The sequence below is a fragment of the Beta vulgaris genome, chromosome 3, assembly GCF_026745355.1.
Source record: "Beta vulgaris subsp. vulgaris cultivar EL10 chromosome 3, EL10.2, whole genome shotgun sequence".
NCBI classification, from domain to species: Eukaryota; Viridiplantae; Streptophyta; class Magnoliopsida; order Caryophyllales; family Amaranthaceae; genus Beta; species Beta vulgaris.
This window is the reverse complement of record NC_079204.1, coordinates 29,373,060-29,398,069: the sequence shown is the minus strand read 5'-3', so window position 1 is coordinate 29,398,069 and position 25,010 is coordinate 29,373,060. Positions and strand designations below refer to the sequence as shown.

General features: G+C 34.8%; 2 protein-coding genes across 9 annotated transcripts; one reads left to right on the top strand and one right to left on the bottom strand.

Annotated features, from left to right (window-relative positions):
* Window positions 1–1,916: 1,916 nt before the first annotated feature.
* Window positions 1,917–22,442, top strand: LOC104883900 (DEAD-box ATP-dependent RNA helicase 58, chloroplastic). 7 transcript variants are annotated; one of them, XM_057393689.1, is made up of 11 exons: window positions 1,917–2,254; window positions 3,571–3,664; window positions 10,863–10,976; window positions 11,137–11,262; window positions 11,508–11,612; window positions 12,134–12,292; window positions 12,446–12,514; window positions 15,068–15,157; window positions 15,787–15,927; window positions 16,415–16,556; window positions 19,666–22,442. In XM_057393689.1, exons 1-11 carry the CDS (start codon window positions 2,040–2,042, stop codon window positions 19,713–19,715), a joined length of 1,305 nt encoding a protein of 434 aa, XP_057249672.1. In that variant the 5' UTR covers window positions 1,917–2,039; the 3' UTR covers window positions 19,716–22,442. The 7 variants fall into 7 exon arrangements, with proteins under 7 accessions (XP_057249672.1, XP_048493514.1, XP_048493515.1 ...); XM_048637557.2 differs by lacking the exon at window positions 19,666–22,442 and adding an exon at window positions 16,202–16,248 and having other exon boundaries at window positions 16,415–16,554; XM_048637558.2 differs by lacking the exon at window positions 19,666–22,442 and adding an exon at window positions 16,202–16,226 and having other exon boundaries at window positions 16,415–16,551.
* On the bottom strand, window positions 18,003–24,512 carry LOC104883901 (glucose-1-phosphate adenylyltransferase large subunit 3, chloroplastic/amyloplastic). 2 transcript variants are annotated; one of them, XM_010668477.4, is made up of 15 exons: window positions 24,180–24,512; window positions 23,188–23,295; window positions 22,934–23,107; window positions 22,644–22,736; window positions 22,178–22,261; window positions 21,961–22,016; window positions 21,701–21,794; window positions 21,494–21,606; window positions 21,310–21,382; window positions 20,901–20,981; window positions 20,727–20,813; window positions 20,521–20,625; window positions 19,378–19,484; window positions 19,221–19,281; window positions 18,003–18,398 (listed from the first exon to the last, which is right to left on the bottom strand). In XM_010668477.4, the coding sequence occupies exons 1-15, from the start codon at window positions 24,381–24,383 to the stop codon at window positions 18,297–18,299; spliced, it is 1,542 nt and encodes a 513-aa protein (XP_010666779.1). In that variant the 5' UTR covers window positions 24,384–24,512; the 3' UTR covers window positions 18,003–18,296. The 2 variants fall into 2 exon arrangements, with proteins under 2 accessions (XP_010666779.1, XP_010666778.1); XM_010668476.4 differs by having other exon boundaries at window positions 23,188–23,301; window positions 24,180–24,510.
* Between the last annotated feature and the right edge of the window lie 498 nt (window positions 24,513–25,010).

The following is a 25,010-nucleotide window of genomic DNA, read 5'->3' as shown; positions in this document are numbered from 1 at the left end:
GAGCTTGTGTTGACTTTACATTTTATAGATGACTTTATACTTTTAGTTGACTTTGACTTGTGAGGTTGACTTTCGACTTTATGTTGGGTTGACCTTTGGAATTGACTTTTGGTTGTTATCATATGATATAATTTATTTTCGCTGCAAAATTGTAAATAAGCCGATACGTTATCACATCAGCGATAATACTTTGATATTCTCCAAGTTTTATATTAAAAAGATATTTTGAAAAATAGAGAATTGTCGGGGTGTTACAATGAACATATGCCATAATTCATGTATATTAATGCAATTAGTATGTGTCAAATACACAATGAACAAATGAAAATATATGACTAATATCCGAATAGACACATAAGAAAGATATAACTAAATATGATAAATATTTGACCAACGCGAATTCTATGAGTATATTATAAAAATACAACGAACATATATTTACAGTATAATGAACATTACCTAGTTTTTACTGTCTTTTTTCCTGATGCCGAACTTGTTCATCCCCTTCATTCACCGGGCTCTCTCCTTTGTTCATTGGGACATCAATTACAAGGTTTATTTTCATTTTTCACAAACCACCAGTAAGATCTTCAACAGAAAGATCGTAAAAATAAGAAACGAGAGTGCAAAAAGTAAAAAAATATTTTCTTTTCTTATCAAATGGATATACTAATAGCATATTTTGTCGATTTCGCTTTGCAACTAATCGTGTTCATCTTCATGTACGAAATTGTGCAAGAAAATGAAGAATTTGAAGAGTTAGATGAGAGAGGTTAGACAGAAGTTAGAGAAATGTTGGTGGATTTGGGAAGAAGAGAGAGAAAGTCTCTGAAAATTTGTGTGGGAAAATGAAAGTGATGTTTATTTCGTGCGTTGTTGGTATAATAAAGCTGCATTTTATGTTTTTGATCCGCGCGAATCTTCCTCTAGTTACACCTGTGTGCACCACTAAGGCATTGATGGAGTTTTGGGGTGTTTGGATCCTCTAGAGTTATATAATAACTCTATAAGGTAGAGTTTGAGCAATATCAACCATTGAATAAAAAATCAATGACTCATTTTTTCTCTTTTTAAAATCTCCTCTATTTTTTCTCAGCAAAATCCACCCCATAATTTATCCCTCCCACCAATATGAGCCCTTAATTTTAAAATGTATGGTTCAAGTACAACTTTACTCTCTAGAATTTTACTAAATCTCTTGAGGATCTGGATTCAAGTTTGGGCTTAAAAAGTAGAGATATATATCTTCGAGACAGAACTAGAGGTGGCCAACAGTGCGGGCCAATCCAACCCAGCCCACCTCGTGGGTTGTATTGGACGGGCCAGCAAAAAGCCCGGTCCAGCCCAACTCGATCCGTGAAATTAGTGGGTGGGTCGTGGGCCAGATTTCTTGAGCCCAACCCACTACTAAAACCGGTCCAACCCGACCCATGAACCAGACCAGCCCAAATCAAAATAAATATTGAACCAAATTGTGTATATTTTAATCAAATTGTATATATTTTAATCAAATTGCATATATTATGACTCAATCACATTTAAATTAATCGAATTATTCATTAATATTAATATTTGTATATTTTTTAATTCATTTTGAAGATTTTATGTAACAATAATGAATAATTTCAATGATTAAATAATTTTTTTTAAAAAAATCTCATGCCGGCCCGTCAGCCTGGCCCAACCCACTTGACCCACGAACCGTGAAAACCAGTAACAGACCGGTGTGGGCCAAGTTTTTTCAGCCCGCGGACCAGCCCACCCAACCCATGAATTTCACGGTCTGATCCTGGGTCGTGAAAGCTCAACCCAGCCCACTACGGCCCACAGTCCGGCCCATCCAGCCCGCACCAGTGGCCATCACTAGACAGAACCATAGAAAATCAAGAAAGATCACTTATTAGTTCTCTTGATTCCTTCATTTTCACTTATGTAGAGGACACTAATCTACTTCCAAAAATCGCTCGTTAATAGCTGCTACTGTCGATGCTTCTCATCTTCTTGTACAGTGAGTTGTACCTATCCCTTTCTCCACCAATATGACGAGCAATCTCTCTCCAGTTTTCTCTTTTCACACCCCAATCCTTAAACATAAACCTCATAAACTCTTTTACATAAACCATTATGTCAACTCTTTCCCACAATGCTGCATCACAACTGCTTGCACAGTTAGAGCTTCCGTTGCTCAATTTCGGACTTCTGCAACTCTTCGGGAATTGTGTCAAGATCACGTGCCTGAACACGTGCTCCACAGGTTCAGTTTTCACTCTTCCTCTCTTTTTAAGACTTTGCTGCTCCACATTGATTAATTCATTCATTGCAACATTTGGACTTTTACGCTATTCATGCTCTCTCCTTTGGCAGTCTATTATGTTTACTATGCAACGGTAATCAAAATCATGTGGGATTTCATTGAATTTGTTCGGCTTGACATATATACTTTTGAAATTTCAATTTTCAAATAAATTTTACTTGTAGATAATTGAATTAATGGTTGTGCGTTGGGAGGCGTGAAACTCTATGTGTTGCAATTGATATGGAACGGATAAAGTAGTTGCTTTACGATTTGAATTGACATGCTTGCAATTGATATGGTTGTGCGTTGTGCATTTTGTTTTCTTAGTGAATTGCATTTTCTGGTTAATCATGAATTGGAGGACTTCCTTATAGAGTGTCATGGGAAACAAGTAGTGGGATTTATTGACAGAATTTTTAGGAGGAGATGGGCAATAACCCTATATCTGAGTTATAGGAAGAAGCATCTTAGGCAGGATAGAGCAAGGCGGTTAATGTACATTTGAGGAGAATTTTGATTGATCCTTTATTTGTCACACATATTTTGCCTGCTAATTCATTATAAGATGTGTAAATGGTTTGATGAGTCATGTTAATTTTGTCCATTACACTCTGGAACATCGTGGATTTATGGTTTATCTGTGGGAATCTTGATAGAATGTATCTATGCTTTGTGTTAGACATTGCTTTGTACTTTGTAGAGTTGTACATTTATATCCTTTTTATGCACTTTGAAGTAGCATGTATTTTGCATAAAATGTTATAAAGGAAATGGCTATGACTTATGAGACCAGATAACATACTACAAATCTGGAAATGTTTGTAAAATTATGGTTGGATGAGGCCAAGACAATTCTTATGTTTTTGAAATTAGAAGTGCCGCGCTGTGTAATATAAGTATAATTTTAGAGTGATTACTCGTGACACTTGCTGGCTACTCATTACCAAGTGGATAATGAAGATGGACTGCCTTTACTCATGAGCTTTGCTGGTAGTTCTTCAACCTAAAACAATGATCTAGTTGTATCAACCTAGTTGACAAAATTGAAAGAGAAATATCGTCTAATTTGAGGATGCACGAATCTATAATGTCCTATTGTAAATTCTGTGATTCACCAAGATTTGTTAATGTGCTAGAAGGGGTAATTGGTTTTTTGAAGAAAGGAATTTCTTATGGTTCAATCTTTTGTGTGCCATCAACTTGTGGCCATATATATGGCACGATTAAGATTATAATTGGTTAATTGATTAAATTTTTTTCCCTGAATGTCAAAGGGTGGAAGAAATCGGATTCATTACACCAACAGAGGTCCAGCAACAAGGTCTTCCTGTACTTTTCACGGGTTGTGATTGTGTACTGCATGCTCAGGTCATTTTCTGCCCCCTCTCGTATCTTCAATTTTATAAATCTCTGCACTCTTCCACATTATTGTTGCTGTGGAAATATAACCAATGATACTTTTACAATGTTGTGATATTAGTTATTTTTTGTATTGATTGTAAAGCAGCAAGTGGAAGCGTATAGTGAATGCAAACGAATCTAAGGTGTGAAAAACAAGACAAATTGACAAACACCCAATATATATGGAAAATCCATCCTTAGCAAGTAGGGAAAACCCAGCCTTGTTTGACTAATCAATTAGTAATGATTAGTAATCTCGCATTCCCCACTCAATCTCCCTAGATTTTGTATTACATATTACTTCCCTCAAGAACATGTAACAAGTTCCCTGAGATTCTTTTTTTCCTCACCAGTGTATCTAGAGCAATCATCGATTAGTCATGACCTTCTTAGGGCTTAGATAGAGAATGGCATCCTACCCCTCCTCTAAGGGTGCGTTCTATTCAACTCATTGGACCTGAACTTATTGGAACTTATCTGAACTGAACTTATTGAACCTGAACTGAACTTATTGGAACTTATTAAACCTGATTGGACCTGATTGGACCTGATTCAACTTATTGGACCTGATTGAACCTGATTGGAACTTATTGGACCTGATTGAACCTGATTGACCTTATTGGACCTTATTGGAACTTATTGACCCTGATTGAAACTTATTAGACCTTATTGGACCTGATTGAAACTTATTAGACCTTATTGAACCTGATTGAAACTTATTTGACCTTATTAGACAAAAACATTGACCATGAATAACATAAATATTACCATTAACGTAAATACTACCCCTCAAAATTTTTTATGGAATAATAATTATTATAATTCGTCCTTTAAAAAATAATGATTATTAATTATCTCTTATGATAATTAATTTAACAAAAAATTACTTATTTACTCCCTCCGTTTCCTAAAGATCTTCCCACTTACTGTTCCTACAGATACCAAGGAAAATCAAGTTGTGTGGGGCATGGTGTGAGTAAAGTAGGAGAGAGAAAGGGGTTAAGATATATAAACAAATAAAAAGGGGTTAAAATAGGAGAGAGAAAGGGAGTAAAATTAAATTAATAATGTAATGGTGGACCATATGATAGTGACATAAGAGGGTAAATAGGGAAATTTGTTTTGCCAAATAAGGAATAAAGCAAAAGAGGGAAGATCTTTTGGAAACACCCTTAAACGGAAAGAGGGAAGATCTTTAGGAAACGGAGGGAGTATATATTTGCCTATACATAACTATAACTATAATAATTATTATTATTATTGTTAACCTTAATTATTTGACCATGATTATAATATTATTCAATAGCAATATGAATAATAAAATAATAGACAATAATACAAGTATAATAATATACATTGTGGTACTTTAATAAAAAAATTCTAATAATAACATAATCAGCTAATAATAATATGAATAATAAAATAATAGACATAATACAAATAAATAATAAAATAATAGACATAATACAAATAAATAATAAAATAATAGACACTAATACAAGTATAATACTATATAATCATTGTGGTACTTTAATTAAAATTCTAATAATAACATAATCCGCTAATAGTGATATGAAATTATGAATAACAAAATAGTGGACAATAATACAAATGTTTATTAAACATTGACTATTTGGACCTTATTGGACCTTATTAGACCTGATTGGAACTTATTGGACCTTATTAGACCTGATTGGAACTTATTGCACCTGATTGGAACTTATTGCACCTGATTGGAACTTATTTGACCTTATTAGACCTTATTGGAACTTATTGCACTTATTAGACCTTATTGCAACTTATCTGAACTTATTGGACCTGAAACTTAATTTTTTAAGTTGAACAGAACGCACCCTAAGTAAGAAATCATTATAACTTTTAAGAAAATCTACAATCTTACCAGGAATTGGGAACTAATATTATTTTCTAAACTAAGAACAGTTAAATAGGATATAAAACACTAGAATTCTAATACAATTAGGATATGGAAACAACCATAGCAATTAAGCAAAATCGCGTGCACCTCCATGGGCATATGAAAGTCGTCGCATGGGCTTGAGGGCCCAGATTAGTTTGTGCCTCCCTCACATTGCTTTTGCACGTCCATGCAACACCGAATCTACTGATTTCTTCCTTGTTTCACCATAACTCATCACGACACTCACCATATGTTTCTAATTCTAGGTTCCTCCTGTGTAGGACTGTTAATGCTAGCAAAGTAACATTGAGAGCATCATGGTTTACGTTACAAAGGAGATATCTATGACCTTCAATCTCGAATCTTTATCAAAACTATATAAACTCTCAATTATTTTAAAATATTGTTTTATAACAAATATTCCAAAGATACAAATTACAAGACATGAAAGGTATTGATAAGCTTTTATGATGACCATAAAGAGGACCTTTATTTCTAATATTCGAGCTAGGCAAGTAAGGGTTGTTTAAATTGGCTATTAAGAGGATATTTGCTATATTATAGAATGGAGATGAAGGAAAACAATAAGTAAAACTCGAAAGTAAGATACTTTTATTTATATATTTTTTCTTGTCACGTCCATGTAGTCATCATCTTGGTGCAAATGCCTATGTGTGCATGCTCAGAAGACACGGAACATTCATTCACGACTATAGAATCAATTTGAACACCTACTTTGGCTTTTGCTTCTTGATAGCACCTATGATGGAAATTATGATTTATGCCATAAAAGAATGATTTCAATTATCACAATTCTTACACAAACCCGTAAGAGTCTTAGAACCCGTACAACATGTCATTTATGTCAAATTAAAGGGTTCATGTCTGGTAATAGCTTTCTTAGCTAAAGCGTCCTTAATTAAGCTAAACAAGCCTAATTCGAGCTAAAGATATGAATTGTAAGATCTTGAAACAAGACTAATGTTAGTGAAAACTTGGTTTCAATATCAAGGGGCTCAAATGCCAAAAAAGAAGAAGTCAAAATCAAATTGGTGGATTTTGCAACCAATCTAAGGCTTGCATAGTGAGGAGGTTCATGACGTTTGCTAAGAATATATCATTCATGGGTCCCATCGCTGACAAGCCTAGTTTAGCCATAGAAATTAGAAACTTCATTAACAATGATTCATGTTTTGTTACCTTAAGATGGTTAGCTATAAGGCTAATCGGCTAGAGAATCAAATCCATGTTTTGTTACCTTAACATCTGCAACAGAATTGCTTGCTAGCTTAGGCACCGTGGCGAAGGTCTGAGGCTTCATTATTGCAAATAAAAGCTCAAATGAAGGCCCATGTGAAGTAGGAAAATATGCTTATTGTTAAGGTGCTCATATTGCATTGAAATCCACTAGCGTAGAGCATTCCCACCCCCCTCCCTCTAGAGCTCATATCTCTATGTCATCCCAGTGATATAATCCATGCCATCTGAATGGAATTGATAGCTCATTGAATAAGCTCTGAAACGAAAGCGGAACCTATTGGAAACGAAGGAGATATCTATTGTTTATCAAGATTGACTCCCTTGCATTTATTGGACCATATCTCATTTGACACTCATCAAAGTGATGAAGGACAAATATCAGTTCTATAGGTTCAAACACTCTCTAACAGAATGTTATACGCCTTAATCTAGCTCTGAAACAGAGTTATGGGCAGCTGAAGTTGATTAATGCATGCAGGTTAAACCAGCCAGTAAAGATCCCTAACTCAAGTGGCCAATCCGCGCCTATCTCGCACTTCTGGAGCCATTCACATGTGTTGAGTTAAGGCCTTGCTATAGTTTCCAGTTAATTGATTAAAATTGACAATTGGCTTGCCTTATCTCAATTTTTGGCACTTTTCCTTATAGATGCAAGTCTGCATCTTCCTCTGTGAGTCTGCGGCGTTGTCACTTTCAAATCTAATTCAACCCAATGGTGTGTGAAATTGACTTCTTCCTTTTGATAAGATCAAACCTCTTGAAATAATTCTCCTTTTTAAGCTATTCAATATCACGTTATCAACCATCAAGTCAACTTTAGACCATCAAATACTTTTGACTCATGAACCTTGACCCTTGGGAGGGAAGGGGTGTAGAAGTGAGTCTTGATGGGCCTCATTCATCTTTGCATGTCTTTTAATTTATCTGATTTGGATTAAAGTCCTAATATGTGTTAATAATATATGATTATTTTGGAGATTCAAATTACTCTCTGTATGTAAGTTCTTTATCTTCCAATTCTATTGACCAGATTCAATTGCTACTTTGCTTGAATTATGTGGTAACCAACTGGATCTTATGTAATATCAGAAATATTATATGTACTAAAAAACTAACTATAGTAAATTTACCCTTTATAAGTTGAGTAGACCATTGATATGAGGGGATTTGGCGCTTTTCGTAAAATCTGTCCTCTTACCCCTGGTTCTATCGTTGGTTCGTAGCTAGTGGAGTTATCTCCTCTAAATAAAGGGGGTTAGACCTACTTTTGTAGTTTTCGGTTATCGTTGTTTGCCTCTTTCGGCTTCAAATCCAAGCTTTAGTAGTTCTGTATCTTCCCAGAAGTTCTAATGGTGAATCCTATTTTCTCCCTATATACTTCCTCCGTTTTTATTTACTTGCTACATAGAGAAAATGCGCATTTTTCAAAGAAAGTAAGATAGAGAAAGAAGGTGACACACAAGAAGTATGGATAAATCCTCTTTTAGAGCCAAAAAGAATTAGTCCCATCATATATTTTAATATTAAATGAAGGTAAATTTGTACTTTTAAGTGTGCAAAAATGTATAGCAACTAGCAATTATTGTGACATTCCTATTCTAGGAAACTGTAGCAAGTATCTTGAAATGGAGCAAGTATAATTCCGGATCTTCAACACCCAAAACTTTAGTGGACTTGAGCTGGGTCTGAAAGCTGCAGGAGGTAATTGTTGCGAAATGCAGGAAGAAAATATATGAGTTTTTACTATATGCTTAAAATTGTTTGTCATTCATAAATATGTAACATGGTTATTAGCTTTAAATTTAGTTATAATTCTAAATATACCCTTCTATATATTATTTACTATAATAATTCATAAAGAGTCAACAGTAATTGGTCATTGTTTAGTCAATATTGCTATTTAAGGGTAGATAGGGCATTAAACCATATATTTGGAATCCTTAGTATATTACTAAGAGTTATGAACTTTACATTTTTTAGAAGAATTGAGTAGAAGTGTAGAATTATAATGACTTCCTCAAATTTATCATTTCGCATTTTCGCTTATTGTGTGAAGAAATGGTGAAAAAGTAAAATTTCAGAAATATGCAAAAATATTATACTAAAATCTGGTCATCTGACTTCCTTAAATCTATCATTTTTTTTATTGGATGAAAATTGGTGAAAAAGTAAAATTTCATAAATATGCAAAAATCTCATACTTATATCTGGTCCATCTAGTTTTCCTTTGAAAATCAATGGAAAGACTGTTGAAATCTGAAACAATCTTTGGATATTACTTGGATTTCCTCACTTAACAAATCAAACAATTGAAAAGTAGGTAAATTTATTTCTTTTCAGACATCATTGACCAATCAAATAATAAAAATTAGTGATTATTAGCTTTTCTACAAATCTCCATAGAGTTACTTTTCCACATAGTTCCTCTCTAATAAGGTTCTAAAACCATGTTAGTTTGTTTTTAATTTTTGAAAGAAGATGCGTAAAGCAATCTAGGCTCATGTGGTTTGTTCCCTACCTAGAAATGCAATGATAGAGATTGAGCCTACTTGGAGTTGCTGCTAGCCTGCTATCATCCTTATATATAATTGATGGATCATCATTGGTGTCTAACCCACCTGAATAGGATGATGAGTTCATCAACATTCAAGATCTTCATCATTCTCTTTCTCTGCTTCTAGTCATTCTGTTCCTTTTTTTCGTCTCTGTGCTAATCATTCTTACCAACACACATTTCTATGCTTGTTGGAGAGAGGCAGGAATCATAGGATCTTGTTTTGCCTAGTACCATTCTCAGTAGGAGATCGCATTTGATGTTCACGCCATCATTCAGATATATGAAGATCTTCATCTATTTGAAACTGATATGACAAGTATTCATTGGTGCTATTATAAGTAAAAGATGATGCCCCGTAAAAAAAAAGTAAAAAGATGATACACACTTTTTAATTTTTCAAAATGGATGCAATGATATGAGCAATAGGCATGAATGAGCTGGATGCTTGTGAGTTAGGTTGATGGACAGAAGTATAGATGTCATGGACGTTGAAAAATGTGTTTGCATATTGTAATACATAAATCAACATCATGTCAACTCCTAAGTGTTGATTATAAAATTCTAATTAACTAGTTAAGTCATTGACCTTAATACTTAGATCAAGTATAGTAGCAAACCACTTACACTCGGATCAAGCTAGGAAGGGCAACATGAATACTATCAACAACAGCTTCCTCAATAATATAGTTACCTAAATTATTATAACTAGATGAATGTTTGGCTCATAATATTGGAAAATGTTCAAATTACACCTTATGTAACTTCCAGAACATCTTGGAGAATCATGACAGCTGTCCAAACTCCAATGATCAGGTGTAATCAACTAATCAAGTCACTAGGATCGGAGCAAGTTTTTTCCAAAAATTCAATCAACATCCCAATGCCTAATAGCAATATTAAACACCTGTAAAAATTCTAGGAATGCGACTATCAATACCCCATTGTTTTTAATCAAACCTCTTTCAGTATACAATTGTTTATATGTCAGTCTAAGGCGTGAGAGTAACTCTATTCCACTTAACAATAGTTTTGAGAGGGAAAAGGGGAGATTCAACAAGAGTCGTTAGAGAGAGATAGGGCTCTGACAGCTGCTTTGCATAAGAAACAAGCAATGGGAGGGGCTTTGGCTAGATGGGATTTTCCTGGATTTGCAGCCAGTTGGAAAAGCTCAAAGTCTCCAATTGCGAACTGTAATCTTGGCTGCTGATCTGAGGTGGTTTTGTGCTGGTCATGACCATGGATTAGTTGGCCCTGTATCTGGGATGGATACCTCTAGATTGCATTCATTAAATGGATTAAGTCTAGTTCAGTTTGAAAATAAAGATGCAGCCGTATAAGGAATGCCTTTATCTTGGTTACATGTAAATCATCTTATCTATTTGTTCATTTTTGGTCAACTAACTTCATATCTCTCTTTATTTGTTCTCTAGACAGGTTCTGGGAAGACGTTGACTTATCTCCTTCTAGTATTTTCCATAATGAATACTCAAAGATCATCTGTCCAAGCATTGATTGTGGTGCCAACAAGGGAACTTGGTATGCAAGTAAGGATATTTTTCAGCCTGAGATTTTGCAGTACAATGCATCCTTTTTACCATGTAGAGAGACAGAAGATGTTTCCTGAACATATTTTCCATAATCCCATTTGGGGGGGGGGGTGTTGAGAAATACCCTGTACTGATGTTGTTTTGTTTGAATATTAAGGTTACAAAAGTTGCAAGAATGTTGGCTGCAAAACCCACAGATTCTGGAACAGAGCAGCAAAAAGCTTGCACAGTCATGGCCCTTCTAGATGGAGGAATGTTGAAAAGACATAAAACTTGGCTAAAGGTGCCATATTTTCTAGCTTGATCTTGGCTGTTTTCCATTTTTGCATATTGCAACAGCAAAAAGTGTCACATTCAATTGCTTCTCATAAGTATTGTTAGTCACTTAGTTGCTATTACATGAAGAGTGGCTGTCAGTACTCTAACTTGATCCTCCAAAGTTGATATTTTCAACCAATATTTATTAATTCAAAATTTTATTTACATTGTGGCTAGAAAGAGGAACCTCTCATGTTCTTGTATATTCAGGCAGATCCCCCAACCATAGTGGTGGCTACTATGGCAAGTTTGTGTCAAATGCTTGAGAAGCATGTTATAGATCTTGGAGCAATGAAGGTGCTGGTAATTGATGAGGTAATATAAATGTTTTTGCAAGCTTCTTGAACTCGGAAGATGCAGTCTTCTTTATGAATAGGAATTTTGTGGAAAATGTGCATTTCTAATGTACCATGAATCCATAATCATGTAATCTCCAAAACATTTCCTTCTCGTGTTAGTAATCATATAATCCCACGGCGGTTAGTAGGAGCGTAGGACTGTTGTGAGGTGAGTGTCAGCTTTTCACTTATTATTGACAGCCTGTATGGAGTTGAAATATTACATAATGATGACACCAAATGTTTTAAGAAATCATCTAGGATAATTTTCTGGGAATAGATCAATGCACTTGTAGATTCGCAGATAGAATTATTTGATGGATCAGCCTACTTGTTCTGATGTCCTGCCACACCCTAGATTTATGCAGGAATGTTTCGAAGCATTATGAGGAAATATTTAAGCTATAAGTTTTTATGGGTTCGAAATTGCCTTATGTTTTTCGTCACTAATACTCTACATATTTTTCGAATAGCTGCTTATGTATATCTATATCACAGGTTGATTTCATGTTTAACACCTCCAGACAAGTTAGTTCCCTGCGAAAGTTGCTGACAACATATTCATCAAGCCATTCCCGTCAAACTATATTTGCCAGTGCATCTATTCCTCAGCATAGACACTTTCTGCAAGATTGTGTGCAGCAGAAATGGACCAAGGTCCTTAAGAAACTCAAAACCTAGCTTTTTTTGACTGATTGGACCCAAATCATGGAGTGCCTATCACTTGAAATTTCTGATTGCTTTTTTTTTTTTGAGTTTTACAGTAGTATTTTGGGCAGAGTTACATGACCTTTTGTTTCTGTTTGGCAGAAAAATGTTGTCCATGTCCATGTTAATCCAGTTGAACCAATGCCGTCACGATTGCATCACAGATATATGGTAATGATGAACATTATCTTCTGTATTCTCTATTGGAACTTCTTTGCAAACAAGAATATATTGGATATTAGTTAATTATTGTGGGTGATAGTGAAGTTAGTCATCTAACTAACTTATGTGGTTAATTGATTGAAGGCCATGATGCGAAGTATGACTAGGTTTTTCATGGGACATGACACATGACATTTCCCGAAAAGATATGTTCTTTCTATAAATGTTCTAACATCGTTAATCCCATTTGGATGATGAAATTGTTCCACAAAGCAAAAATAGACCATCAGTACTCTCACTTGCTGCAGACTTTGAGAGAAAAGTAACTGCGACAAATTTGTTCTTCTTGATCCACTTATTGATCGAATATAGCTAGTGTTAGGTGATACTTAAAATTGGGCTTAATCGTATCCCGAAATCTATTTTAGTAAAAGTTTATTGTAAAGTCGTTGGGCAAATTAAACTTTGAGGAAAATGGTTCCCTACCAGCCTCGAGTCGCAGTCGTAGGTCGTATCATAAATATTGAGAATGTCATTATAAATCTAATTCACTTAATTAAAGGTTAAAGGATACTTCATGAACTTGTTAGCAAACTTATGGATTGATTATTACTGTATTATTTATCATAATCTTCTACTTGTAGCATGGTGTATTTTCTTTTCTTTTTTGACAATAAACACACTATCGCTTGCAGCTAGGATATTCTAATAGAAGAACTTTTGCCCATTTCATGAACATATTAGGTGCCGGAATTTTAGAAACTCCTTGGCTTTGTATTCTGTAGAGGTTGCCACCCTAATTACAGTTCCTGTAGATTAGGTATGGCACCAATCTATTCTGGTTCCTACCCCATGTTGCTGTTCCGTACTAGATTATCCTATGTTACTTGGACTCTTTCATTTTTTCTCAAGTACCCGTGCTTAGACCTATCCAAAAATGACCAGACCCAACCCGATTTTGTTGGGTGAACAAGATTTTTAAACCGAAAAACCCGAACTGATTTGAACCCGATGAATCGGGAAATTTTGGATTACGGTTAGTGTTGAATCCGACCCCATTGACCCAAAATTCTACTAAAATTTTTAAAATTAATGTTTTTTAAATGTAATATATTTGATATAAGTGTTTACATTCACATCAACTTCAATATCTTTGGTTTGTTTTGATAGGACATCGTTGTAGTACTATGATTGATCTAAAATTTACCAATTTTTGTTTAAATCATATACTACCTCCGTTTCTTAATAAGTGCAACATTTTCCTTATTTGGAATAGTCACAATAAGTGCAACCAAGCTCAAAATGGTAAAAAAAGTTTAATATTATTACAAATATGCCACCAAAAAGCAAGAGGGGACCACAACTTTTTTGTTTCATCACTTGAATTACTCTACTTTATTGTGGTCCCAACTTTCTCTCTCTACATTCCTTGATATTCCCCCACTTTCTCTATGTTGCACTTATTAAGAAACGGAGGAAGTATATGTTACTAAGGCTATGTTCTTTTGGACTGAATTAAACTGAAGTGAACTGAACTGAATTTGTTCGAACTGAACTGAATTTTCATTAATTCAGTCCAAAAGAACTGAGCCTAATATGATCATTATATCATACTAAAGATGAACTAACAGTTTTATAAACGAAAAATGCTCATTTTTTATGAAAAATACAAAATTTAAAATGTTAATTAGAAGGCGTCATGGACTTGTATTTTTGACACCAACCCGACTCACAACCCTTGTAACTCAACTCGAAAGTACACCAGACCCGTACTTATGGAACTCGAAATCCACTTGCTTGACCCGTTCGATAGGTCTACCCGTGTCAGATCCTTGACACTTGGACATAGGTATGTATACTTTGACACTTCATTTTGGACCAAAATCATGGACAATATTCGTAAAATAGACGAGTCAGACACTTGGATGGTTAGACATATACTTGTGGTCGACATTGGTACCCGAGCCCCTGTAACATAGATTATTCTTTTTTCAAGTCGGTAATGTGTTTTTAATGAAGAAACTATTACATACTACCTTTATCAATTTAGCTAGCACATAACTAGTTCAAATTATGTTATGATGGCGACAGTTATAGCATATGAATATATCATTAAGCCAACAAAATTACCAATCCGTTCTTGGGTTTCAGCTGCAAGTATTTCATAGTGCACATGAATAAAAGTCTGTAATCCAAAATCCCAATAATTAGGAGTTATTTAGAAAGAAAATTCTTGTCACCAATGTTAATTTATATTCTTTTACAACTATGGTTTCCTCTGATTGATTTTCTTTGTCGTCTGTGGCCTTGACATGCTGACATTCAACTTCCTTAGCTTCTGCTTAGATCATAGAAACTAAAAAAAAAGTAAGTGGTTGTTTTAGTGCCACCGAGGATTGTCAAAATGTAATTAAACTATGGTAACTCGACAAGTAATTAACTGATACATGTCAAGCAAATTCTTGTTTGTTGAGCAGAATTTTGAATACTAATTACTTTTGTCACTATATCTACTTCCAGTTTCACGTCTTTCTGATTTGGGATTACTTTGTTTTTCAATAGATTTGTCCGAGAAACCAGAGATTTCAAGCTATTATATCCTTGTTGCAATTTGATTTGCCCGAGTCTGCCATACTTTTTGTCAATGAACAGGTTGGTGCTGTAAATGTCATGTTTGTAGGTTGAATATGTGTAGACTGTAAATAGGAGCCGCAACTACTGATCTTCAGTTATCGAAATGTCAATTTGTGTTGCATTCTGTGTTTTGACTTTTGAGGACAGATCAAACTGGGGTTTAAAAAGTTTCAGATTATAATACATATACTTCGACCCTTGCTATTTAAGCGGTTGAGAAGCTGTTATGATTTTATATTTATTTTTTTATTTTGCCTATTACGTTATTCTGCTAACTTTTTTATATGTGACTTTATAAATTGTGAAGATCACTTTATAGATGTCTTTAAGGCTAGTTAGTCCTTGTAGAATATTTTGTATAATCACTGTTGAACTCAGGGGAATTGTGGTAGTGTGAGAGGCCCTGCTAAGTGCCAAAGTTTAATCTCTAAAGCTTTAATTCAAGAAACAATGTAAAAATCATCTATGACATACAAAATGAATGTCCCTCCCCCTGCAAATTAGATTGTACACCCAGGTGTTCTTATTTACTTATTTCTCATTTATGAAAGCCCCTCCTCAACATTTGAAGCTTAAAGACGCTAATTAATTTAACCTTTGAAGTTTAAATTTGCTAATTTCTATAAATCTGATTTTCATTTTTGTAGTCTGAGAAGTCAAAAAAGACGGGAGAAATGCCAACATCTACTGTGCTGGTTGACTTGTTAAAAAGCTCATGTGAAGAATTTTCTAATATTTCACTTCTAGAGGAAGACCAGAATTTCAATTCACGAGCAGCTTCTCTCTTGGTATATCCTTCTAGTGTTGTTTGATTACAAATATTATCTGGTCTCTGATCTCTCTTCTCCAATGTTGTTGCATTGCAAAGGAGTTTCACAAGTAATAACTTAATAGTTTCCGTGAATTTGTGTGTTTTGAAATATGTAATAGATGTTGCTGAATTTCATATCATAAACGGAGCTTATCCTCCTGTCCAAAGTTTAAGCAAATACAGTAGTATGATGTTGTGGTCAACCTTCAAATAGTCTATTATATTAATAATTCTTTTTTTCATGTTTTTAGACTTACATAAGGCCAATTGTCTGAGGTAATTGCCAAAACTTAATCTGGTATGAATATTGGGGGAGATATATATATTTTAAAGCATTTACTTATGAACAAAGCTTCTTTCTTATTTGATCTTCCACTCACTTGTTTGCCTAATAATATTGCTGGGTTCTAGCTGCCCTTTCTCTGTATAAACTGACAACAGTATTATCCATTCATGAATTTTAGGCGATTCGAGAGAAGAGTTGCTATCTTCTTGTGGCGACAGACCTAGCAGCTAGGGGAGTTGACCTGCCAGAGACAACACATATATACAACTTTGATTTGCCAAAAACTGCAGTACACTATCTACATAGAGCTGGGAGGACAGGTAGGAAACCTTTTTCAGAAGACAAATGCATTGTCACCAGTATTGTAGCTCCAGAGGAACATTTTGTCTTACAACGTTTTGAACATGAATTAAAGTTTCATTGTGAACAGCTCTTCCTTTGATTTTAGCTCAATGTACTATGTATTGTCATTTCTTGCTTTCGCCTCTATTTCCTTCTAGTATCTAATTGACATTGGTCTTTTTGGTAGAAGTTTCAGTAGTTTTTAATTGATTGAGGTGCAAAGGGCTAAAATGAAATGCAATTAAGAACAATTTGACAAATTTCCCATTGATGTGGCACTCCCTTCATTTAATTTTAATTGTTCCTTTGTTAGCATATCTATGACACCCTCAAATAGCATTTCTTTAAAAGATCCGTGGAGTAATTTTCTTAGAGTCCAAAAATGGTGGTTGTCATAATATATTTGTAGTAAGTTTGTGAAGAAGTCTCATTTCGATATCCATGATAATGTTATATTGTTATCTATCCTCAATTCCTTCATAAGTTTTCATTACCACACATTACCACTGTAGAAAATTTGAAGAAAATCACAGGTTTGAGGATGAAGTTTCATTAGCACAGACATTGGCACAAGACTTTCTTTACGGAACTATGATAGTACTTAATTCATTACCTTTAGCATCATGTGCTACCGGCTGCTAGATGTGCCATTTAATGCTTTCTGTGTAAGAGCATGTACAATGGGTGGGTGGGTTTTTGTTGGTCTTTATATTTTTTCCATTCTCTCTCCTTTCCTTCTTCTTACACCTCACATCCCACTAACTTCCCACCAACTTATCTTTTTTTTCTCACAATGGATAGACTAGTCCTACTTGGCTTTTCTAATTCTCTCTCTTACTTTTGGTATACTCCATCATATACAATTTCTATCCAAAATGTTCTTATTCTTATATAGAGTAAATAATTTTTATTCATGTTTTAATTAGTGATATTTTAATTACTTTATATATATTTTGAATAATTTTAGGTAGGAGAAAGTTATTAGAAAGAAAAGTAGGTTGTGAAAAAATATATCAAATTTAGGCTCAATTTAAAGATAATTCTTTTTTATATTTGTAATGTAATTTTTTTAAAAAAATTATAAGCTGATTTTATTTACTTTAAAACAAAAAAACAATCTTGTAAAAAAAAATACAGTAACAATAAAACAATATTGATACATATGGCAACACCCCATTTGTTGCTATGCACACCATCCAAGGCATGGTTGGTCTAGAATTCCAGACCAACCAACTCCAAGGGCCAATTGTTCCAATAGCAAAACTAAGTAAAGCTAGCTTTACTTTTTGCTAGACGAACCAAAACCAACCCCATTGCTCATGCTCTAATCATTGCGTGCTTTTCGAGAGAATTTGTAGGAATCTATGGAAAGTAGTTGAAAGTTGTAACTTGCTAGCAACTAGAACTTTATCAAGTAGATTAGCTTCTCGCAAGACTATGTACTATTATTTGACCAATAACTTAAAGTAGGGCAATTGTGCCTTCTGATTTGTCCCATTGGAAAATTTGACAGTTGGAGAACAATTTAGCCTTTTCACTTTCTATGGAAGATGTTATGACAATACTCAGGATACAGACATAATTTCCCTTGATACAAAATCATTTCACACTCAGGTCTCATCCCCATCATTTTCTCTCATCTCTACCATAATTGTTGGGATGTCATCTTCACTTGAGTTCCTGGGAGAACGGGTTGGTGCCTGGTGGTAGTTCATTTGTCATATCACAACCCCATCTTTGATGGTAGAGTTCTTTAGTATGACGGTAATTCCAGAACGAATATAGAACCCTTCTGATGATCTATCTGCCTCTTGTACTCCCTGTAATATTGAAGGAATGTAAAATGAAATGTATGTTAAAATTCTAGTGCTAGAATAATATCTGCCCAAAGAAACTCGATACGAGAAGATTATGTTTTTCTTTCTTTAAGCAGCATGATAATGAAACTTAATCAGCCTTCCTTCAAAATCCTGGACTGATATTCAGTTCACTCTTCAGCTCATTGGGGAAAAAGCGGTATGTCTAGTGATGGATAAAATCAAAAAATGCTATTTCATTTAAGATTCTTTTGTCTGACAGGTATGGTTCTTTTGGCAAACTATAACACTTATCGTAATGGATTTTAGTGTAATTTTATAAGGAAAATCTCCTGTTAAGGTCCATGGTAATGCTTAGCAACTCCAAAGCATATATACTTCCTCCGTTCTAAAATAAGTGAAACATTTTTCTCGAAAAGCTCTCACATAAAAGAAACAAGTGTTTCACTAATTTGATAAAGGAGGAAGTATTATCTTTGTTAAATCTCATCTCCATTCATTATCACTTTGAAAGTAAGTATTGATTGGTATTGAGATTCTTTTTTGAGATTAATTTTCATTACCATTAAAATTGGCATAAGTTTTTTCTTAAAAAATTACATTAAAATTCATTACATAACTGACATTCATTTCTATCCAAACAGGTCGTTTAGGTTATGCACCATCACCATCTCTTATTTGATAAGAAAAAAACTATGTGCTGCTGCCTGCTTTCTTTAGCTGAATGATATATATCAAATATTAACTTAGTTACCAGTAGTGATTACTAATCTGATATTACGTGCTCTGGCTGAAGGAAAAAGAGGAAATGGATATGAATCTTACCTCTGAATTTGAGATTATAACGTTTTTTCCTATCCTGGCATTCTTGTCAATAATGCATTCCCTGCAAAATATTACAGAAGTAGGCATGTGGTATAGCATGAGCAAACTTTTCGTTATATGATGGGAGAAGACAAAGATATGAAAGAATGCTTGTTACTTGATATTTGTGTTTTCTCCTATTCCAATTGGAACGCCTCCGTCAGCTAATTGTGATGCAATTTCTACATCTGTTTCGTAGTAGTCGGCACCAAGCATTACCGTGTCCTGCATCATTTAGGGTTAGATTGAATGTGTGGTTTTCTTTGTTCTGACGATTATGGAGTACAGTGTTATAAAATGTTCAAAATGCAAAAAGTAAACTTTGTGTATCAGGTTTTAGTAGTTATGACAGTAATGAGTCTTACATTTCATAATTCGTACATGCTGACAGTTTTCCTATTTACAGGAATATATGATTCAATTTGCTTAAGATCAAGCTTTTCCTTCTGCTTTTAACATTAACAAGGATAGCTGCACAAAGGGTTGTATTATATGTAATGAATCAACCTAGGGAGAGGGGTACTTTTGGTATTACAATAATTAGTTAGATTTTAGTAGTAGCTTGAAGAATAAGCTAAGGAGTTAGGGTGTAAAGATCTCTATAAATAGAATGGAATAGGGAGAGAGAAATCATGTTGAATATTAAGTAGTGTTTTGGGTTAACTTTTAAGAGTTTAATGGGAGAGAACAAGCCTCTCGAAAGCTTGTAATTATCATCTTATTTAACTGTTTTTTTCCAGAAAACTATCAATCAAGTCCATTTTACTTCTTAATCTTCTTCTCTAATCTGTCCTAGTGATGTCAGTTCATCACATTATATAGACCTTTGTGGAGAATGTTTCAAATTCAGTGGAGTGGTCGAATTCGTGGATTGTGAATATTTGACTTGGAGAGTCTTTGGTTGGAAGGAGAACAATTTGGTGTGAAAGTGGATTCCTCATTTTCCTTGTTTGGTTGGTAAGGCGTGGAAAATAGTGATCGTAAGAATGGAAAACATTTTCCTTCATATCTTTACCTTCCTTTTTCTTGCATTCATCCGTCCGTCCTCTCCCCTTAATTATCAGTTTTCCTTCTCTCTATAGCTTTTCTTGTGAGGAATCAAACCGCGGAAAATTAATTTTATATTGTATGAAAACATTTTTTTGAAATAATGTTTTCCATCCTACCAAGCATAGCCTCGGAGAAAGGACTACGTCCCATTGATTATTGCAAAAGAAGTTGCAAATGAAGTACATGAAAGAAGTAGATCTTCATAACCGACCTTTAAGTGGACGTTAGAGTTGACTCGGGACCGGATTCCAACTACGCTGTGCTCTATGATGCAATTGTTTAAGAAGCTTCCATGAGATATGATTGAGTCAATGACCTAGCGGGGCCAAAGTATAGTGAACTCATTGTTAGTTTCTTTATGGATTGTGTAATCATCACCTTGAGAGCGTAGATCTGAGTTATAGATAATCAAAGAACCTTGCTATTATCGATCTTGCTTGGAGGCAAATTTCTTCTTGATGTGTACATTGGTTTTTCTGCATCATAGAAGCTAAATTTCGGAGGCTGAAATGTACAAGTTAAAGAATTAAAGAGGATTGAATATCACTAAGAATGCAAATTTAGTAATCAAACGTTGATGTCAATACTTACATGTGCAGTTAGGGCGAGATTTGCCTCAAAGAAGGATCTGATAGTTCCAATATCTTCCCAATAATCATTGAAGAGGTAAGCCTGCATGAGTTTTTAACTAGGAACATAAAAGCTGTATCCGAGAAATTAGATTTTAACATTCCTAAACTGTTTTAGACTATTTATTAAACACTATGTTACTTAAACTTGGGCACTCATGTCAGACTCAGGTACGTTTTAAGTGCTACTCGACTATATTTATGAAGAATTTTCATGATTATGGCCTGAAATAGAGTGTTGAAGTACTCATACTCATGTTGGAGTGTCTGGGATTCGATATAAATACTTGAGTTGTACTTAAGACTTCGAGTAACACAAGTCAAATTTCATATTGGTGCTTCCTTAGGTTTTCTATAGGTTGCTATCATACCTTGATGCAGAATTCTTTAGCAGATGCTGGGATAATTTCTGATCCAAAGTCATTTGCAGTCGGGAATCGCCATCTGATTCATAAAAGAAAGCCGTATAGTTTTAACTTCACCCATTTGGCTGATCCAAACTTGCTAATTAAAGCATATGGAAGCGTGCAAAGCAAGTGGAACTGGTAGTTTTACCTCAACAGGTTTAGTAATATTTCTTTCTTAAATATGTAGACACCCATAGATGCGATATAGGGTTTCGTCTGAGCTTCTTCTTCTGACAGTCCTAAAACTGTTGTGTCAACTGCCTGATGCATGTATAGCATAATTTTTACACATTATTCCTATTTGTTTCACCTTAAATTGGGAATGTAGTTCTATAATTTGAGTTTGAATTGCTACCATAGCCTTCAAATCATCTCCTTTAGGCTTCTCGCTGAATGACAATACTCTCCCCGTGTCATCTATTTTCATCAGACCAAAATCTGAGGCACGACTACATAGAAACATAGGATCAGCTACATGTAATTGACTATTAGCAAAAGTAGGTATGCTTTCCACTTTAGTTGTCGGACTGTGCATGTTAAAATTAGCAGTGCATATCCAAACCATTGAGGAAATTATTCTCAACATAATAAGTTTCAGATCATAGGCTAAGATACCTATCGTCCATTGGCAGGCAAGAAATACTGATATCAGCTCCACTTTGGCGATGACTCTGTAATTGAAGCAAACATTTATGATATCCGCATACATATTGCATATATAGCTTGTAAATGTACCAGTAGGTTTTTTAGAGAGCCGCAATTAAGGTAATATTTGTCTTGGAGAAATGAGAGAAGCAGAAGTGGAAGGATAGTAGAGCAGAGAAATGCTTGCCTGGAGGAAGTCCATGTAATCCATTCTGTATAAGTGGTCTCCAGACAGAATCATGACATCCTCAATTTCCTTACTTCTTTGATCCTGTTACATATGTGGAATAAATATGCTGTCTTTGCAGTTAAGTCTCTTATGGTTCATTTGGTAGAAGTTAATAAACAGAGATAATGTCAATGAATTCATCTTTTTGAGAAAAATCAACGCCAATGTTTACGGTTATAAAGCTCCATTGTTAAGCATGTGCTTTATATATTCTTATTTTATAGGTTTTACCTTGCACATCTGTAATGATTTTATAAAGGAAAATACGTGTATGAGGGTGGACAAGTATTACTATAGATATTGACAGAGAACTTCTATTTACAAAATTATACGCTAAAATTCATCACCATTACTGTCATATGATACCCTACCAATCGAGCCATTGTTTTTTTTTTTTTTTAACAAAAAGGAGGTAGAAACATACCTCAAAGAGCCAGCCAAACTGCCTTACAGCATCAGCGGTACCTTGGAACCATTTTTTCCCTGCATCTCCAGGAGTTTGTGTAGCAGCAAGAACCTGGGCAGATGCAAAATCATCAACCATGTATGTACTCATGTTCCAATGATATTACACACGTTTTAACTCCCATAATTTTGCAGTGCAATATATCTATCATCCACCTTCACTCCATTTATAGTACCATGTGTTAAGCGACACAAATGCAGGTAATCAACATAGACACATAGAAATCTAGTCAGGAGTAGATGGTGAACCTCAACATATCCATCTCCAAAGTTGCCACCACTGCCGAAGTTGTAAGCCCGAGCAAGGTGCCTGTTGAGAGAGGCTGAGTTGAACTGGGTCAGGATGTAGACTTTGTTTATGCCGCTGTTTATGCAGTTACTCATTGGCACATCAATCAGCCGGTATGCTCCTCCTATGGGAACCTGTCAATTTTAAGTTTCAGCTTTTCCTGTTTACTGCTCAGTAAAAGCTAAGGGAAACAATGATGGGAAGATTTGCTCACTGCTGGTTTTGCACGGCGTTTTGTCAATGGAAAAAGACGAGTGCCTGCACCTCCTCCTAGTATTATCGCTGCCACTGTTCGTGCGTCCCTTTTCTCCGGTTCAGTATCCTTAAGCTTAGATACAAATTTAGTCAAGTGTAATTGTTATCAACTAAAAAGCTGTATTGAAACGATTTTAACATGATCTTGAGGATAACATGGGTTTTACCGCTGGCACTCTACTATGCACTTGATAAAAATGTAGAATGCAACGATAGTTCACATCAATTTCTTCCTTATTTGAGGTCACTAAAATACTCCCTCTCATCTATAAGATGGGCTGTATTAGGATTTTTCAAGCATCTTGAGTTGGTAAAATTTAGTTAAGATTGCAATGTTAATCTAATCTATAATTTAATTATTGTTATTATACAAGGTACTTAGTAGTCCTTCCGCCTCAAATTTTCGTTGATCCCATGCTTCTTTTCTGTCAGCCCCATTGCTCCATCCTTTATTTGCTAAAGACAAGACTCACATCCATTGATCAACTAATTTCCTGCTTGTGGATTCCGTTTTTAGAAAGGTATAAGAGGAAAGGGAGTAAAATTAATTGTTGCATTGATACTGTACTAAAATCTTGGACCAATAAATTCGCTAAAATCATTTATATTTTTGGGTTAGTGCAAAGTAATTGTCTCTCAATTCTTAAGAAAATCCGACCACTTTTCTAATTTAGAGTGGTGTTAAAAGAACAAGACGGATTTTATACTATCTTCCTTGTAGATGGTTTGATGTACCAGCCAGCATAATAATTAATACAAACAAGCTTTTCGGTAGGATGGAGGCTAGTTGTTTCCATTCGTTAGTTAAGATTATTAATAGAAACTGCTGATTCAGAAATGTAACTTTCATATGGAGTATATATTTTCCCAATGCTTCCTTTTATGTCCTAGTGGCATAAATTTGCAAGCATGCACACAAAAACAGACGAGAGAAAGAAATTAGCTAGTCACCTTAGCGTCAGAAGCAATATCAGCAGTGAGTGATGACATGCACATACGCCGCCTAACTGATGCCTTCTTGTAGGACAAATTCTTCAATTTTAACCCCATCAACTCTCCATTGCAATACTTCACCAGTCTCCAGTCTCTCTTACTCGACGAGACGCTACCGGCCATTGACAAGGAAACATGTCCATTGGCAGACGACAACGCCATTTTCTTACAAAATTAGTCAAGCTCAGAGAATGCCTAGCAATGAACCTGTTATATTTACACAATAATGAAAATATTGCATAAGGGTAGTTTAGATGGAGTTTGCTGGGTGAGTCCAACTGTTTATCTATACTTCACTGCATCCACCAATTTTTCTTGTGTTCGTCTGGCTCTAGAAAATTATGTTTATTGCAATGAGGGCCTTCAATTTGTTTGTAATTGCGTTATAAAAGGTATATTCTAATGGTTTATCTTGCCTTGGCTAGCCATGTCCTTTAGCGTGACTGTTTTTTGTTAGCAACTGTATTCACCATAATCACCAACTGGGCATAGAGAAAATACATCATGAGCTTGCGAGCCAATAAGATGTGCCCATTTGTACAAGTGGACCCTATGATTAGGATAGCTCCATATGCTTGCAAATTTATACTCCATATTGACAACCTTCGTTGCACCTAGAGTAGAATTGTTATTTCTGCTGATTCAGAAATATATATATGGTATGTATTAGGAATACAATTGTTATTTTTAGTAGGATTCTCTAAATCAGTTATTTCTAGTAGACTCTCTAAATAAGTTGTATAAATATATTCCTAGGATAAATAAGAAAAGGGGACGGAAATTGACCAT